The sequence below is a fragment of the Helianthus annuus genome, chromosome 9, assembly GCF_002127325.2.
Source record: "Helianthus annuus cultivar XRQ/B chromosome 9, HanXRQr2.0-SUNRISE, whole genome shotgun sequence".
NCBI classification, from domain to species: domain Eukaryota; kingdom Viridiplantae; phylum Streptophyta; class Magnoliopsida; order Asterales; family Asteraceae; genus Helianthus; species Helianthus annuus.
Window position 1 is genome coordinate 135,097,073 of NC_035441.2, and position 18,094 is coordinate 135,115,166.

The 18,094-nt window shown below is 34.5% G+C and overlaps 1 protein-coding gene across 2 annotated transcripts; it reads left to right on the forward strand.

The window, feature by feature from the left end:
- Positions 1-9,855: 9,855 nt before the first annotated feature.
- Positions 9,856-17,472, forward strand: LOC110878789 (beta-galactosidase 6). Of its 2 annotated transcripts, XM_022127147.2 has the most exons (18): positions 9,856-10,114; positions 12,446-12,541; positions 12,698-12,810; positions 12,904-12,970; positions 13,520-13,612; positions 13,682-13,825; positions 13,902-13,996; positions 14,079-14,187; positions 14,553-14,756; positions 14,860-15,024; positions 15,101-15,282; positions 15,361-15,452; positions 15,548-15,657; positions 15,759-15,851; positions 16,258-16,359; positions 16,485-16,630; positions 16,760-17,093; positions 17,211-17,472. In XM_022127147.2, the coding sequence occupies exons 1-18, from the start codon at positions 9,944-9,946 to the stop codon at positions 17,319-17,321; spliced, it is 2,427 nt and encodes an 808-aa protein (XP_021982839.1). In that variant the 5' UTR covers positions 9,856-9,943; the 3' UTR covers positions 17,322-17,472. The 2 variants fall into 2 exon arrangements, with proteins under 2 accessions (XP_021982839.1, XP_035833500.1); XM_035977607.1 differs by lacking the exon at positions 12,446-12,541.
- Positions 17,473-18,094: the final 622 nt, after the last annotated feature.

Consider the following 18,094-nt stretch of genomic DNA (forward strand, 5'->3'; position numbering starts at 1 on the left):
TGACAATTTCATGAAGTATGGTATTGAACGAAATGATGTTCGATCGAATGAGCTGTTTGATAACATTACTCTTCGGATCATGAGATACTATGCTTCAACACTTAATCAATTTTTCAACTCGTTCGATGTATTGGAGTGCCACTCGATCGAACATGTTGTTCGATCAGGTGACATCACTTGCTACTGAAGTGTCTAACCGATCGGTTAGGCCGGCCGATCGAACAGGCTGTTCGATCGATTGACCCGAAAGGTAAGAACACTTCAATGTTCTCAAATACTACAACGAAAAACTTCAAAAGGTCAAACCATCATACACAAACACATCATACTCAAAGAAAGAAACAATCCACTCGAACAGTCCAACCGATCGAGCCTACCGGCCGATCGAACAGGCTGTCCGAACGGACTGTCTGACCGAACGAACAACCCGTTCGATCGACCAGGCTGTTCGACCCATCATCACTTGTTTCCATTTTACGCGTTACTCATCGTTATGTTATCGAACTATTCAGGCTAACCCTACTCTCAAGCACTCCCTTCAATCCATCAATCAATCGCTGTGAGTATACTCGAACCCTTTTTGCTTTAGCACTTTTGGGTGTTACATACGTTACTTATCTAAATCACAATCGAACACACTACCCAACTATATAAACGCTAACCGTTCTGCATGTACTACGTGACTAAATGAATGCTTGTTGTTATGTTTACACGTGGAATGCTGTCTACCTGCCTTAACGACGTAGTACTATAGTTTGGACTCAGCACCCGTTCACACGGGGGTTGTTAAGGACAATTACTTGAATGGATTACGGTGGTAATCATGTATTGCGATCTGTCTCGGACAGTCAACCCGCAGTCATTGGTATCTCCATGTCGATAATTAACATGCTTCGTTTTCCTCTGTGTACGTGCTGGTTATGCGTAAACTATTTCGAACTCTATATGCTATTATCAAACTTGTATGCTCACCTTTACACTTTATGTATTGACTTTATTTTAACGTATGTGACAGGCAATTAGGATGCTTATCTGCTAGGAAGGCGAGCTAGAATAAGCGTCTAGAGCATAGTTGTCTGTAGATCTTGCAGATCGAATCTCTAGAAGCATTTGAACAACACTTACATATTATTTAAATCTGAGTTGTCGGAACAATATATTTGACTAGATGCTTATCTGTAATAACTTGTTTTATTATTTGGGATACGGTATGGGACGTATTATTTAAACTAAATAGTAATGATAGTTGTTGTGGAAACTTCTGGACAATCTGTTTCGCTCAGTGCCATGCCCCGATGATTCCGCCATCGGTTGGGGTGTGACAAAAATAGTGCCACGTGTTCACATATTAGACAACCTAAGAAGACTAAAATCAAAGAAGAAGGCTGATGTACAGCCATGTGTACTGTCACACCCCAACCAATGGCGGAAACATCGGGATGAGACGAAGTGTGAAGATTGCTCGAGACATCATAACGCTAATAATTGTGACAAGTATTTAAATAATCGTTTCATTTCATTTCTAAAGAATCAAGTACAAGGTTTTGAAACGAAGTACAACAACATGAATAATAAAATGATACAATACAAATACAATTCTTTCTAAGTGTGTATCTAAGCATCCTACTAGATTCCATGCATCGTCAACATCCACCTGTAACATGTTAAAATAAAGTTCAATGCAAAAGCAAAGGCGAGTATACAAGTTTGAAACATACATAGCAAAAGATAAGTTTGAACAATTCCTCATAGCAAGCATGTGATTCAAGATGAACATTTAAATATGGTATGTGTCTAACATATCAAACCAAGGAAACGCAATATGCTCATGACATTACCGAAGATAAAGAGGCGGGTCGTTAAACCTATAGCGCTACATATGTCACGGTTTGGCTCGTATGAAGTTAATGATAAATTCGACACATAAGATTAATCCAAGTTTAAAGCATCAAGCCATCACGTATACAAGCATGTTATAGGAATGTTCATGTGTTTAAGCAAAATGTTCATGTGTAAGTTTGTTGATAGATAAACATGTTACACCCCAAAAGTGGTAAAAGTAAAAAAGGGGAATACGAGTATACTCACAAGGCTTGCATATGCTTTCCGATTATCCAATTGTTGACGAGTAGAGATTTAGAGTCCGAATGTATAAGGGTTAAAGTTCAAGTATGTTTAGAGTCGAGATTCGGTGTTTAAAACAACATAAAAATAAGATATGAGAATAACATGGAAAATAATCATTTAGTACATATGATGCTTGTTCTTGACACTAGGAAACTCGAAGGAGTTTAGATGTTTTTTCATGGAACAAGGTTCCATTAGAATCGTGACAAGTTATCATAGTCTAGGATGATGTAATCTAGTACCCCGACATATGAACACTAGTTCATCATCAAAGATTCGATTATTCGAATAATATGTTTAGGGTATATAATATATGTCCAATAGTTCAAGCATGAGGTAGAAGATTAAAATCTTCATTTTGGTACCTCTAAATGTCATAGAAATCATGTAGGAGGTAGGAAGATCAAGTCTTCCATTTAGGCACCTCTATGTGTTCACCACTACACTTGATATAAAAACAACCAAGGAGGGTCATGAACATATAATAAAGAATAAGAAATATACACACTAACTAAGAGAAATCATCAAATCATGTGAGGATTGTATGTTTGGACAACCCAAGTTGTTCCATAATCACTCATGTATCAAAGATAAAGTTTGACATGACTTGTGGGTTAAAAACCCTAAACAAAACACCAAGTTTATGAGGTTTAATCCTCTGATTTTTAAGTGTCTCAACCTTGTTTTTAAGCCTAACCAACCACTAAAGTGTTGTAAGCATTAGGACATAGGTTTGAGATGAGATAGACTCAAGTTTGGTAAGAAATAACAAGGATTTCATGAAAACAAAAACAATCAGTGGACTTTGGAGCCTTTTTGCCGGAGTTCCAGGGACTTATTTACTGTGAAAAACCCATGGAAACGTAGATAAGGTCAATACAAAGTAGTAGGAAAAAGAATCGAGTGAATCGGATAAGAATTGAGTGAGTTATGCTCATTTTCGTGAAGGGGTGTCAATCTGCTCGAACCCTTGCTTTCAGCTACGGTTTTGAGGATGTTTTGAGAGTTTTTAGTGTTGCAAAAGTGGTAGGGAGGCTGGTTATAAGTGGTATTTATAGGGGGAAGGATTAGGGTTTCAATGGGTTGGGCTTTGTAAGTGTTTAGAAGGGGTTACACCTTGAAACTAGCCCACAAAACCCAACTATATGGGGCTGAATTTTGCTGAATTGGGGCTGCCATATTTCTTTATTTTTTTATTTTTTTAAAACATTATAATGAGTAATTTTGTTAATTAAGTTGTGTAATAATATGCAACAATGTTTCCCCTAACTTGTAACAAGGTGAAATATGAAATAAAACATGATTTAACTAGGTAAAAAGTGTAATGTACAAGTATGTAACATGTTTGTAAGTGACAAGTATATGTCACATATTAGATGATTAACCGTTGTATAAATAAGCATATTATTAGGGGTTTTTAGGTATCAACAATTTAAGGACAAGCATGGACATGCATCGTGAATAAGTATCGTATAAGTATGAATTACAAATAAGGATTCGATGTACAATGAATTCGAACGTATGAACATGTATGAATATGTAGATGGTGAATTTAAAGAATTACGAATTTTATTTATGATCCAGTCTCGGATTTTACAATGAAAAGACGACTACAATAATACAAGATTTCCAAAAATAGCATCACAAGGCGAGCTTTCTAATTATGGAAAGTATGAAAAAGCAGGGCGTTACATGTACTCTATAGAGATTCTCTATAATTGTGCTAATGAGAAATCGTTTTTTTTAATCCTTCTTTTGTTTTTACTGTGCTAATATAGTTCTCAGCAAAGAAAAGTGCTAATAAAATTCACATATGTGTTAAAATTAATTATTTTGTTTGATTAACATGTGCTAATATAATTCAAAAGTGTCACTATATACGGGATATACTTGATCGGAGATACATTGTTATAAACAAAGTTCATACGAATCAGAACCTAGCAGACCCTTCACTTTCTATTGCTAGACATGAGGAGCATGCTGAGAAAAAATTGGGCTTATATTTGATAGATAATGGATTTGATCTTAAATAGTATTTTGTGTATTCGAACAATTACATTGTGTATATTTATTTTGATTTAATGGTTAACTAATTATAAATAAATGTTTTAGTGTTCGACTTTTATACATTTAAGCAATTCTTGAATGGTATATTCTAAATGTACGTAGTCGATCAGATTCATTGGAATAAATCTGAATCAAGGCTATTATGATAATTGGTTGTTTCATGAGATGAAAAGCTCAAGGTGTTGAATTCCAATATTTATAGATATTCATTAGAGAATGGTTTCAGACGTAACTCGCTTCAAAATGATCTTTATGGATCTTAGTCATAAGATGTTTTGAAACTGGTATGCTCATTTTATCCTTAGACCTAAGGGATATACTTGAGCTAACTTTAGCCAAAGGTTGTTCTTTGATCATATCTAATGTTATACCTGTGCAAAGCAGTAATGAGGATATTTAAATGGGAATACCTCTAAAGTTAAGAGAGAGTTGTATGTTACCAAAGGAATTATGTTTTCCTTTAAGAATGAAGTTTGACATTCTGACACCCTTGTTGATGCGAACTGTTGTGAAACGCATGGCCACTCTCAAACTAAGAGTAGTTTGTTAGACCACTTCTAATATGAGAACGAGAACAAGAATAGTTAAACAATATACATGAGAATGTATCATGATCTGTGTCACATGTTTAACAAAGGTTCTTTATATAATGGATAACGCATAATGTTACCGTTGCTTTAGTACTTGGTCAAGTAAGAAGGTACTTGAAGACAAGGAACCAGTTGACAAATATGATACATCATACCTTGTTAGGGGCAGTGGGATGTAGCTAGGCATCCACCACTTCAAGTGAGAGATTGTTGGATATGAGATGTCCGATTGTTAATTAATTAAAGTTGAAAAAAGATACGATCAAAAGAGTTACACTTTATACGACAAATAAGAAACAATATTTAAGAGTTAAATATTATAGTTCATGATTTACGGTTTTAACGAAGAGCGAGTATAAATATTTGGTTAAATATTTATAGGTGAATAATTATTTATTACATTTAGTTGATTATTTTATTAATAGTTACAGTAATTGAAAATTAATAGATAGTGGTGGGAAATATTTAAATGTTAAATAATATTAAAACATATTTATGAGATAAATATAAAGTGGGTTAAGTATTTGTGTTCAAATACAATATGTAGGACCTATGAGTAGTTTAAATACAAGGTTTTGGTTGAAAACAAGTTACACCATCACAACCACCACATCCATCGTCGAATCCACCTCCACGTCGGAGCACCACAGTCGGACCACCCCCGATTCGCCGCCAGCCGCCCTATTCCGGCTAGCACCCACCACAACGTCACCCACTGTTCAACCGGGCCTTTCCCAATCAGTCCCACCCGACGTCGCACCTTATCCAAGGGCCGACCAGCGCCACCGCCCCCAATTCCGGGGAACTCACCGGGAAAGCAGATTTTTTCCGGTTGTGCGGCATTCTGTCCGGGTTTAACCGTGAAGAAGTTTAGGGTCTCGCGTATTTAAGGTTTTTCGAGCTACGAGTTAAGAAGTTGATTCGAGGTGTTGATTCGGGAACTCCGGGTTTCGTGAACACGTAAACTAGCGTAACGTTTGTCGTTTCCATTGTGTATATTCTTCGATTTTCGTTAAGAGGTACGTTTCACTAGACCACTATATGCTTGTGTTAATTGTTTATTCAAATTGCAATTGGATCACTGACGGGATATTTTCATTTGATTGAATATATGTACACACTTCCCCTGCCAATTAATATGTGATATTAATTAATTAAATGCAATATGATTTTATTACAAATTAAAATTGTACACCGTAAATCCCAATACCTATTAAATGGAGCATTTATATTTATAGAGTAAGGTTAACATACAAAAAGCCTTATCATACATCACGTAGGAGACAATGGTAACCGTTGGATCAGGGGTATAATCACGCATGAGACCACATAATCACGCATGGGACCACATAATCACGCATGGGACTATAATCACGCACGTTCTATGATAATAACGCACGTTATATTTTTTGTCATGTATGTTAATGTAGGTTAAGCCTTGAAGTACATTATACTTTCTCTATATTTATAATGTAATACTATTTCATAGAAGTTATTGTGATTTTTATAATACTTGTTTAACAATGTAGTGTACGAAATGGCAAAGAATAATATAATGTTATTACATCCTGCATTTAAATTTATTATATAATGAGTAAACTGTTAAAATGGTCTAAAACTCAAACCTTTTAGATCTGGATCCCTATGGTTTCAATTTTGTTGCCATTTTCATCCAAAAGCAAAATTTGGTCAAATTTTTAAGTTAACATCCAGTTTTTTTTTCTCTCTTTTAATGAATGGCAAAATGGACAGAGTTTTTTATTTTGTTATAATAAAACGTTAAAAGACCATTTTGCCTTTCATTAAAAGGGAGGAAAAAGACAAAAAACTGGATGTTAACTGAAAAATCTGATCAGATTTTGATTTTAGATGAAAATGACAACAAAATTGAAACCACAGAGACCTAGATTCAAAAGGTTTAAGTTTTGGACTAAAATGGAAAAAAATGACCAAACCTCAGGTACCATTTTAGCATTTTACGCTACTATTTTATAAAAGTTGTTTTGATTTTTATAAAAGTAGTTACACTTTCAACTTTAGGCTTCTATGTCATTTTTTACAATCCTTGAGTTATATTATAAAATCTTAGTTTAGTTCATAAAATATTATTTTATAAGATTCATAAAATGTGGTCGTTTTTATATGATTATCGTTCAACATGAATACACATCACTCATATTTACGTTGATATGTCTTCTATATAGGACTTGTGGGTTCGTTATTGAAGTCTGACGTTTTAACTATACGTTATTACGTTTTAACTGCAAGTTTTTGTTGTCATTTTAACAATGATTTCTCAACACTTACGACTTACAATACATAAGTAGGCAAAAGATCAAATACAAATAATCTTAACATACTAAACATACAAATTGAAGGAAAACCCAAAAAGACAAGGTGACATTTTTGTAATTACCACCAACTATCAAAGTTACAACCAAAAATACCTAAAAAACACAATTTTTTTTTAACATTTTTTTTTGGCTGCTACTAAAAGTAGCGATTTTTTAATAAAAAATGTTAAAAAAATAATTTGTGTGTTTTTTTTATTTTTTTAGATTTTTTTAGGTTTTTTGGGGGGTTTAGTTTTTAGCATTTTAGCTTGGGGGGGGGGGAGGGTTAGGTTTTTTTAGGTTTTTGGGGGTGGGGGGTGGGGGGGGGGGGTTAGGTTTTTTTAGGTTTTTGGGGGTGGGGGGGGGGGGTTAGTTTTTTTTAGGTTTTGGGGGGGGGGGGGTTGGGGGGTTTAGGTTTTTTTTGGGGGTGGGGGGAGTGGTTAGGTTTTTTTAGGTATATTTGTAGAGTAACTTTGATAATTATTGATAATTACAAAAATGCCACATTGTCTTTTTGAGTTTTCCTTCAATTTGTATGTTTAGTATGTTAAGATTATTTGTACAAGAACTTTACCCTACATAAGTATTAGTTTAGTATATGGTATTTTAAGAAAGAATTAAAATCATAACAAGCTTTATAAACTACTGTTTTGTATGTTTTTTAGTTATTAAAGAGTTAAAATATTTTTAAACAATGTCTGTATTAGTTAAGGGTAAATATTATTTGGTGGGATAGTTTATTTTTTTATTCGTATATTTTAATTTCGATAACATTAATTGGGTTAAGATTTGGTATGAACCAATAATGTAATTTGCTTTTCTATGGAAAACCAAATATGTGAAATTTACATAATATGTTAAGTTTATTTTAAATGCAATACTTTTTTTTTTTTTTTTTTTTTTTTGCTTTTTTAAGGTAGATTCATTGTATAGCGATTTTAATTTATTTTATATTTCATTTGTTTTGTTTTGATTCTCTATTTGTCACTAACCCAATTAGCATTTTACTCTCAAATGATGATTTTCATTTAAAAGAGAACTTATAATTTTGTTCACTGATATTGAATGAATTACTATATGTGTGTATATACTAAATTTAAAGTTCGGTTTCTTATTCCATGAACACATTTATTTGTAATTATTTAATTGTATTATGAATATCAAATCCCCGCCCAAAGGCCAAATCTTTAAACCGGATTTTTAACTCTCCATTTAATAAATACTGTATTTTATAAATAAGGGTTTATTCTTTTTTTTTTTTTTTCTTAAAGAAACGATTGTGTAAGATTTATGTATATTTTTTATTGTATTATTATTACATGTATCATGACTTTTAAGAATTCATTTTGTTTACGTTGTTTTGATTTTCAGATTCACAATGATATATTTTTAATACATTATATTATAATACTATAAGATTATTCATAAGACAATGCTATTTTGACAACCATTTCAATATAATTGTTTATTATACAAAAATACAAACTACGATGTATTGATTTAAAATTTCATTATTATTATATACAATTTTTTAATATTGTGATAAAGTTAACTTACATAACAAAAAAAAAAAAAAAAAAGCGTTGAATTGAACACGTTTTAGACATACTATATTTTTAGGTTCTCTCTTTTGTTTGCTATAACGAGTGCACAAAAAACAAGGTTCCCATCCGCCGTAACGTGCGGGTCTCATGCTAGTGTTATATATGTATATATAATAATTTAAGCATGCATAATAATCATGTTGCATCTTTCCAATGGTGAAAATAATTGGGATAAGGGAGGGGGTGGTCACTAGTGATAGAATTCTATCACTCATAAGCACCAATCAAGTTCCGTCATGTCATCAACCATTATTCCATCACTCACAACCTTTTTTTAGTGGGGGTGGTCATCACTCACCACCACACCCAACAATTTCCCCCCAACCAACAACTACCCTCACAAAATAATATCATCACGGCGTTGAAAATATCACGGAATCGAGAAACCCTGATACAATAACGCGTTATACTTTGAGTGGCGGTGGAAAGACAAAACCCATCACTCGTTATATTGGGCTATCACGGAACCGCCCCGTGTGCTCTAAGATAGCCTGGATAAATTAGTTGGATAAAACTATAATAGTGCCTCGTTGAATTGTGAAAAGAAAATCTCGTTTTAGTATGTACATACATGATTCAATAACTGTGACTTTAATATAATTATAACAACTATAATTTAGTCTTTCAAGTTAAACATTTAAGAGATTATAAACAGGGTGAACCCAAAATGAGCATATCAACGAGGTAACATTCATTCGAACCAAAACAAGTCCAACGACCTAGAAAAACGTTCGATACCACACTTCAATATATCAAAGTCTGGATGAGGCTAACGGTGTTTGGTTTGAGAAATTACGCATCAATGACGATATTATGATGCATAACACCATACTTAAATTAGTCAAATCATTTTGTTTAGTCAGCCGAACACGAAACAAATTTGTTACATATTTTTTTGGTCACAAACAAAAGATTATCAACCAAAATGGATCATACATGTGACGTGTAGGTATTGTTCTAGGTATTGTTCTTGGCATCACGTTAGTATATTTATCTAAAATAATATTCACACTTAAACAATTACCAACCTATAAAAACCATGTTTGCCGTGCAATGCAACAAATATGTTGTTCATTTTCTTTAACAACTCCAGCCGTCTCTTTATATCTCACAACACACAACCATTATCATTAATTCCATGTAACGTCACATACTAAATTTTCACCAACATATACATTTTCACATATCCCCTCTCTCACTTTGTTTTAAAAACAGAAACAATATGGTGTTGCTTGTGTGGTGGAGTATTATACTACTAGTGGTGGTCAGTGGTGGCGCTAACGTGGTGGTGGAGGGAGCAAATGTGAGTTATGACGGGCGATCGCTTATCATAGATGGGCATCGCAAGCTTTTGTTTTCAGGCTCGATTCATTATCCTCGAAGCACACCTGATGTACGTTTTATACTCTCTTTCACATTATGCTTCCTGATAATTAACGCATTTATTACCTATGAAAAGTGGTCTAGTGATATGGTGTTTGCTCTCCCACAAAAGTGGTATGAGTTCAAATTCCTGCAAATGAAAAATAGTTTTTCAAAAGAAAAAAAAGGAAAACGCATTTATTATTAGTTAATTTATTGCTAAGAGCGATATTAATTACTTTGCTCCCAGATTAAGGCCCCCAAGACTTTCGTAACACTTTATGTATCGACAAAAATGTTTATTCTTAGACCATGCGTAATGGGGCGTTTTTTGTAAATTTTTTTGCCCGAAAACGCCCTATAACGCCCCACCCCCCATTACATGGGGCGTTATAAGGCAAAATTTTTGAAAAATAAAAGGTGCCGGCGTTTTGAAGAAAACGCCCAAAATTCTTGCATGGGCTGACATGTACATGGGCTAGACCAATAGAAAGGGACCAAGTGGGGCTGACATTTGATTTCCTTTTTTTTTTTTTTTTTTTTTTATGATTGAATGGGCATTATGGGGCATTATACCCACTACACCACTTTTGCTATAATGCCCCCTTGCTGACTAGGACGCCACGTGTCGTATAATGCCCCATGGTGGGGGCATTATAAGGTTCTACCACTACACATGGTCTTAGGGTGTAAGGGGCACTCCCTTAAGAGGGGAGTCCCCTCTCTTACGCACCACCAATTAGCTAGTGTCACGTCAACTCCCCTCTTAAACTCCCCTAACACCCCGTTTTGATGGCGGCACTCCCCTCTTAGGGGACTTGGGTTTTTTTTTTTTTTTTTTTTTTTTTTTTTTGTAAAATTATGCATGTTTATAAATTAAAAAAATATTAATAAAAATAAAAATTAAATAAAAGACATTTCATTAAATTAAAAAAAAACAACCTAGGAAAATAAAAATTACATTCAAAGTAGAAAAAATAAAAAATACATTCAAACTAGAAAAATAAAAATTACATTCAAACTAGAAAAATATAAAAACAAACTACTCGTCGTCCGAACTCACTTCAAGATGAGGCAGATCTAAACTTCCGAGATGCTCAACGAGATCGTGTTTTAGTCTCAAAGCGTGTCTTCGTCAATGAGCTCGCTATAAGCTGTATCATCGAAGACGGGTTCGACTGGAGGATCTTGAATATGTACCGGTGCTATCGCCCTTCCGTCGTCTTTTATAATCATGTTGTGTAAAATAAGACACGTATACACGATGGACCTTATCTTTCTCACCGTTTTCGAACACACTGGACGATTTAGTATTCCCCACACCAAACGCCCGTTCCACATCTTTTCTTCATTCTCCCGTCTAAGCCCTCTTTAAACCACTCGTCATACGCTTCCACGTCACTAACAATTTTTAGGAACAAAGACTTGGACATACGAAATCTGTGACGAAAAGTATCGTCATTAAATTTTGGATTTTCAACAAAATAATCGGTCATGAGTGTCTCATGGCCTCCCTCACGATCTCGACGGACAACTTTTTTTTTACTAGACGATGCCGTGTCTAGTAGCTCCGCTTGTTGGATGAGATTTTGGAAGAAAATTAAGCTACCATCGCTTGACGATGCATCTCCATCGTCGGGAAAGTCCGGTAGGGTAGAAAGAAGCGGAAACTTGGAATCCATTTTGTGTTGTATTTGAAAGATTTGTGAGTTTGAGAGTGGTGGGTGTGGTAAAAAATTTGATTTAGGTTGGTTTATGTTTATATTGTTAAAAAAATTGATTTTTTTTTTTAAATTTTGACCGTTGGACAACGGTCGTTTTTCGACAATCGTGCTAAACCAACGCGGTGACTCCACACCGAAAGCACTCACCGATTCGGGTCCCCGCTTGGATGGCGGCGGTGTTCCCGATCGGTGACTAGGCTCACCGAAATCCTCCCCGCTGAACGCCCCGTGCACCCTTGTATTAAAGTAACCTAAAATTCACTTATTTATAATTTACATGACATGGAATTAAATACAAAAGAAGTGTCACAATCTGAACAACGTAATGTCACCGTAACGTATTAATTATTATTACCATTACTATTTTTACATTTATAGAATAGACAAACTAGATTTAATTTTTAAATAATTTTATTAACTTGTTGTTATCAATTATAGATTTAATTTTTAAATAACTTTATGATCAATAATTGAATATATGATAAAATGTTTATAGTCAACATTATCAATAATATAACTAATAAATTTGTAATATTGCAAATGAACAAGTTGGTAAATCTAGGTGAGAATCTTACTAACTGTTTTCAATTTTCATGTGGCTGTAAAAACTAACCACTTGACCACAATATATGTGGCAGATGTGGCCATCTTTGATAGCTAAAGCCAAGCAAGGTGGTCTAGATGTTATACAAACCTATGTATTTTGGAACCTCCATGAGCCACAACCTGGCAAGGTGATCTCTCAATCAACTTACACCGGCTCACTTGTTACCAACTCATGCAATTGCACTTTATATTATTATTATTATTATTATTATTATTATTATTACTATTATTATTATTATTATTATTATTATTATTATTATTATTTTTGCTGGATGAATTTGTAGTATGATTTTACTGGAAGAAATGACATTGTAAGTTTCATCAAGCAAGTCCAACAACAAGGTCTTTATGTGTGTCTTCGAATCGGCCCCTTCATTGAGGCTGAATGGACTTACGGGTAACTAATTGTAACTTGAACCATTCACACTTATAACTTACCTTTCGCCTTTCGGGTTGTTAATCATTCACTATGATTCTTTCTTAATTTCAGAGGTTTGCCATTTTGGTTGCATGATGTTCCTGGCATTGTCTTCCGAAGCAACAATCGACAATTTAAGGTAAAAAAGAAAACTTGACTTTTTGAAAATACGACAATAGGCAATTGACTTTATATTTTAAATTTTCAATAATTTTCACCAACCACAAGAGGACATTGGTCACCAATCACTGACGGATTAGACCCTCAATTAAAATCTCCAACGCAAAGTGAAATCTCCTGCGCGACTTTAATTTTATTAAAAATCATTTTCTTGATTCATGGGGCCCTTGGCGCAACACTATGGATATGTTGCGCTAGGATGAATCTGCTGCGCCAAAATAATCGAATCTTTTGTGCTATTTTGAATTTTGTTACGCCAAAGGATCCAACCTACCACAATATTTTTAAATTTGTTGCATCAAGTTGAAATCTGACGCACCAAAAGACACATGTTGTGCTCTGGTTGGTTAATAATTCTAAAAAAGTGAAGGCTATCTTGTTAATTTCCCTCCATGAAAGTGGACATTTTCAGTGATTTTCTCTCTTTTGACCTTCAAAGTCAAAGTCAAAGTCAAAGTCAAACGTAATTTCTCAATTCAAAACTCATATTATATGTGTGTTTGTGTAGCTTCATATGAAAAACTTCACAACTAAAATCGTGAACATGATGAAGGCAGAGAATTTGTTTAATTCACAAGGAGGCCCTATTATTTTATCACAGGTTTGCAACTTTTTTGCTTTTTTATTTCTATTTACTTGATTATGCAATCAAAATTTGTATACTTGGTAGATAGAGAATGAGTACCAAATGGTCGAAGGAGCTTATCATGAGGACGGAACACGATACCTTAAGTGGACCGCACAAATGGCTGTTGACCAAAACACGAGTGAACCATGGATCATGTGCAAGCAAGACAACGCCCCTGGTCCAATGGTTCGTGTCTTGTACCTTCTAAACAACTCCATTAGTTACACATTGACTTTTTAAGGCACACATATGCATCATGCAGATTAACACATGCAATGGAATGAGATGTGCTGAGACATGGAAAGGACCAAACTCGCCAAATAAGCCTTCCATGTGGACTGAAAATTGGACTTCTTTGTAGATACTTACTTCCATACTACATCTAAATTAAAGAAACTCATAAACTAATCTTTACTAATTAGTTTACTGCTTCTTGAAGCTTACAACCATATGGAGAAGGTCCCCAAATGAGATCAGCCCAAGATTTGGCTTTTCATACAACACTTTTCATTGTAAAGATGAATGGAAGCTTTGTAAACTACTATATGGTACTAATATCAGACAAATCCGTTATTTATATATATGAATATATGATACTCAAGTGGTGGTAATCGTGTCGGGTTGAATTGATGAACCCAAACACGTGCCCAAATATTTATTTGTGTCATGTAACCTATACATGACAAGTGAAACTTATTTATCTAAGCTAGTCAAACCCGACCTTATAAAATTTATTTGGGAGTTTCTATGTATTCTAATTTTAAACAGATTGTCAGCTAGATATGTTTACTTAAACGTGTTAAAAATAACAATGTGAAACCTGATTATTTGCATATCATGACACGAAGTCACTCTTTTATATCGATTCAATTGAGTAAACATGCATGAAGTTGTACCTTTTGTTTTATGACAGTACCACGGTGGAACAAATTTTGGACGAACGTCCGCATCATTCATTATAACAGGATATTATGATCAAGCTCCTCTTGATGAATATGGCATGATCAGACAACCAAAGTATGGGCATCTTAAGCATATGCATGCAGCATTGAAGCTATGTTCCCATGCCTTACTCTACGGAGAGTTAACCACTCAACACTTGGGTATTAATCAAGAAGTAAGCATTTGTTTTTTTCTTTTTTTTTTTTTTTTTGCAAAAAAAAAAAACTAGATTATATACACGTCTTTTTTGGTTTGAAACATATGGATTAATCATACAGGCATATGTATACACGGGGAATTTGAGCGAATGTGCAGCGTTTCTTCTCAATAACGGTAGTAAAAAAAGTGTTCAAGTCGTATTTCGCAATTCTACATATAGTTTGCCACCAAAGTCGATCAGCATCTTACCCGACTGTAAAAATGTTGTTTTCAATACTGCCATGGTATGTTTCTTGAATGTGAATAGCCTCTTTTGGAAAACGATGATATAAAACAGTTATTGTTTCTTGAATGCAACAGGTAAGCACACAAGTTAATACACGATCAATGCAACCGATTATAAGGTTCAACACACCTCAACAATGGGAGGTCTTTAGTGAAGCTGTCCCCCAATTTGACCAGACCTCATTGAGGTCGAATACATTGCTAGAACAAATGAATACAACAAAAGATGATTCAGATTATTTGTGGTACATAATGAGGTAAAGTTTAATGATCTTCATGTTCATTCGACTAACTAGAAGAAAATAAATGTAAATATGATGTTTGTGAATATATAGTATCAAGAAAAAGTCGCTAGAAGCTCAATATATGCTTGAAGCGAACTCTCGTGGACATGTTTTACGTGCATATGTTAATGGAGCTCTTGTGGGTAGGAATGAAATTGAGTTTATATGTTGAATTGATATCGATCATGTTATCATATCTAGTACTAACTGACAATATTGTCTTTCCATCTGCGTCTAGGTTCTACACATGGAACTCGTAAAGTTCCAAACATTACATTGAAAGACACCATTTCATTGTCAACAGGAATCAACAACATTTCTTTCTTGAATATAATGGTTGGGCTGCCGGTACGTTATACATGACAATCTTAGTGTCAAATTTAGTATGTAAAACATAAAGAACCCAAACTACATTGCTGATTTATTGATCCGATGATTGAGTTGTGAAGGACTCAGGACCACATATGGAGCGTAAACATTCAGGGTTAAGAGAGGTGCTGATTCAGGGGGTCAACTTCACAAGCCACTTATGGGGATATCAAGTAAGCCATGACACCAAAATACTTTGTATCGTGTACTTTAAAAGGGAGAATCACTTAAAAGTCCATATTCATTTGATAAAATATTCTTGACTTTTAAGAAAAATTCAATCAACCGGTGCTTAACATGTTGTTGCGTTAGCGCCCCACCAACCACCAACTCATAGTCTCAAGTCAAATTGCAGTATCCAAGAGAATATGGCGCAACAAGGCGTGCCACGTGGAAGCTTCCGTTTGGCTAAAGCAAGTTGTGAATTAGAAAAAAAAAAAAAAGCTAAATGATATTTTTTGTAAAAAAGTCAAGGTATATTGTCAAACTCATCGGTCAAGATGGTCCTTTTGGTGATTTCCCCATCTTAAATACTCACATACATGAGTGGGATGAGATTTCAATAATTGATAATTACAGGTCGGATTACTCGGGGAGAAGCTATCGGTTTACACCGCTGAAGGGTCTAGTAATGTCTCATGGAACCAGTATGAAACCCCTAATATGCTAACATGGTATAAGGTGAGCCTTGGACACTAAAACACAAGGGTTAACGCCGGATCATTATAAGTTAAACATGCATCTTTGAAATAATGTGCATACTACTTACATGTTCTAAAAATTGTGAACTTTTTTCGTACCTGCAGACAACTTTTGACATGCCTGAAGGTGACAGCCCGATTGTGCTAAACCTTGGTTCGATGGGGAAAGGAGAAGCTTGGATCAATGGGCAAAGTATTGGAAGATATTGGGTCTCCTTTAAGACTCCTTCAGGATCTCCTTCACAAACATGGTTAGTTTAAACGCTGAATATGCAATATCTGCTTATCTCACCATGACAAACATCTTTTCAGTTGTGTACCTCATTTAATCAATTTCATAGCATATGTGACAAACAAAAGATTTGGCATATGTCTAACAGGTACAATGTACCGCGATATTTCCTTAAACCAACGGGAAACCTGTTGGTTTTGTTTGAGGAAGAGTATGGAAACCCACTAAATATTTCACTAGATTCAGTTTCAGTCAACAAAGTTTGTGGGCGTGTAACGGATTTACATCCTCCTATGATAAATTCATGGGGAGTACGTGGTCACTTTCATTGGAGACCATGGCCTAGAGTTCATCTAAGATGTCCTAAAAAACGAATCATTTCCAAGATTGTGTTTGCAAGTCATGGTAACCCTTCAGGCGATTGCGGAAGCTATTCCATTGGCAATTGTCATTCATCAAATTCTAAACAAATCGTTGAAAAGGTGAAATTCTTTGATTTACTTTGCAAAATGACCATAAGGCACTTGTTAAGGATGTTTAAAACCTTTTGCAACCATACAACATATTGACTTGTATGTATATGCATTTTGATCTTTCAGGCTTGTTTAGGGAGAAGGCAGTGTTCGATTTCTCATACAATAGAAAATTTTGGCGGAGACCCGTGTCCTGGAACACCTAAGACACTTTTAGTGGACGCGCGATGCGAATAAGAATAAAGTTTTCTTCATTTGCACACAAAAGGGGAACTTAAAAAGCAAACGTACTCAAATTTACTTGTTGTGACATATGTTCATTTTATTGTACATTGATAGCAAGTTCAAAAGTTCAATAACAAAGTATCCAAGAAGTTGCAATTAGAAGTGAACTATCCATGTTATTTTTAGAACTTAGTTGACATTGGGCTACTTCCAGATTCAAAGAAGTATGTAGAAGGAAGAAAACAAAAGTAAATGATATACATACATTCGTACGTATTAAAATGTATTTCTTTTGAGTAACAAAAAAAAAAAAGTAAACACACATATTAAAATGTCTCTCTTTTGAGTAACAAAAAAAAGTAAACACAATGGTTTCTTCGTATATCGATGATCCATTATCCATCCTTTACCCATAACTTAAATCTTGAACAAATAGCGTGGTCAATACATGAATTGATCGTACTAGCCACACCACCGAAGTTGTAATCAAATAGTGCACTGATGTGATTCAACCAACGAAAATTCATTCACTTTACAATCTCCTATATTTAGCATACTCTCTTACTTTAACCCTTCCATTACATATCCTATGTCATAATTGTTCTCTCATCCAACAACCTATTTCTTCTCGCAAATGTAGTCTGATTATGGAACACCATGGGTTAAACCTAAATTCACAGCCCACCAACGCCCTCATTTGCTATTCGGGTTAAGTTATTTTACAAAGGCTACTAAAAATAAGTAGTGTAAGAAGACATTATAAAGTAAAACCTAACCCACACCCC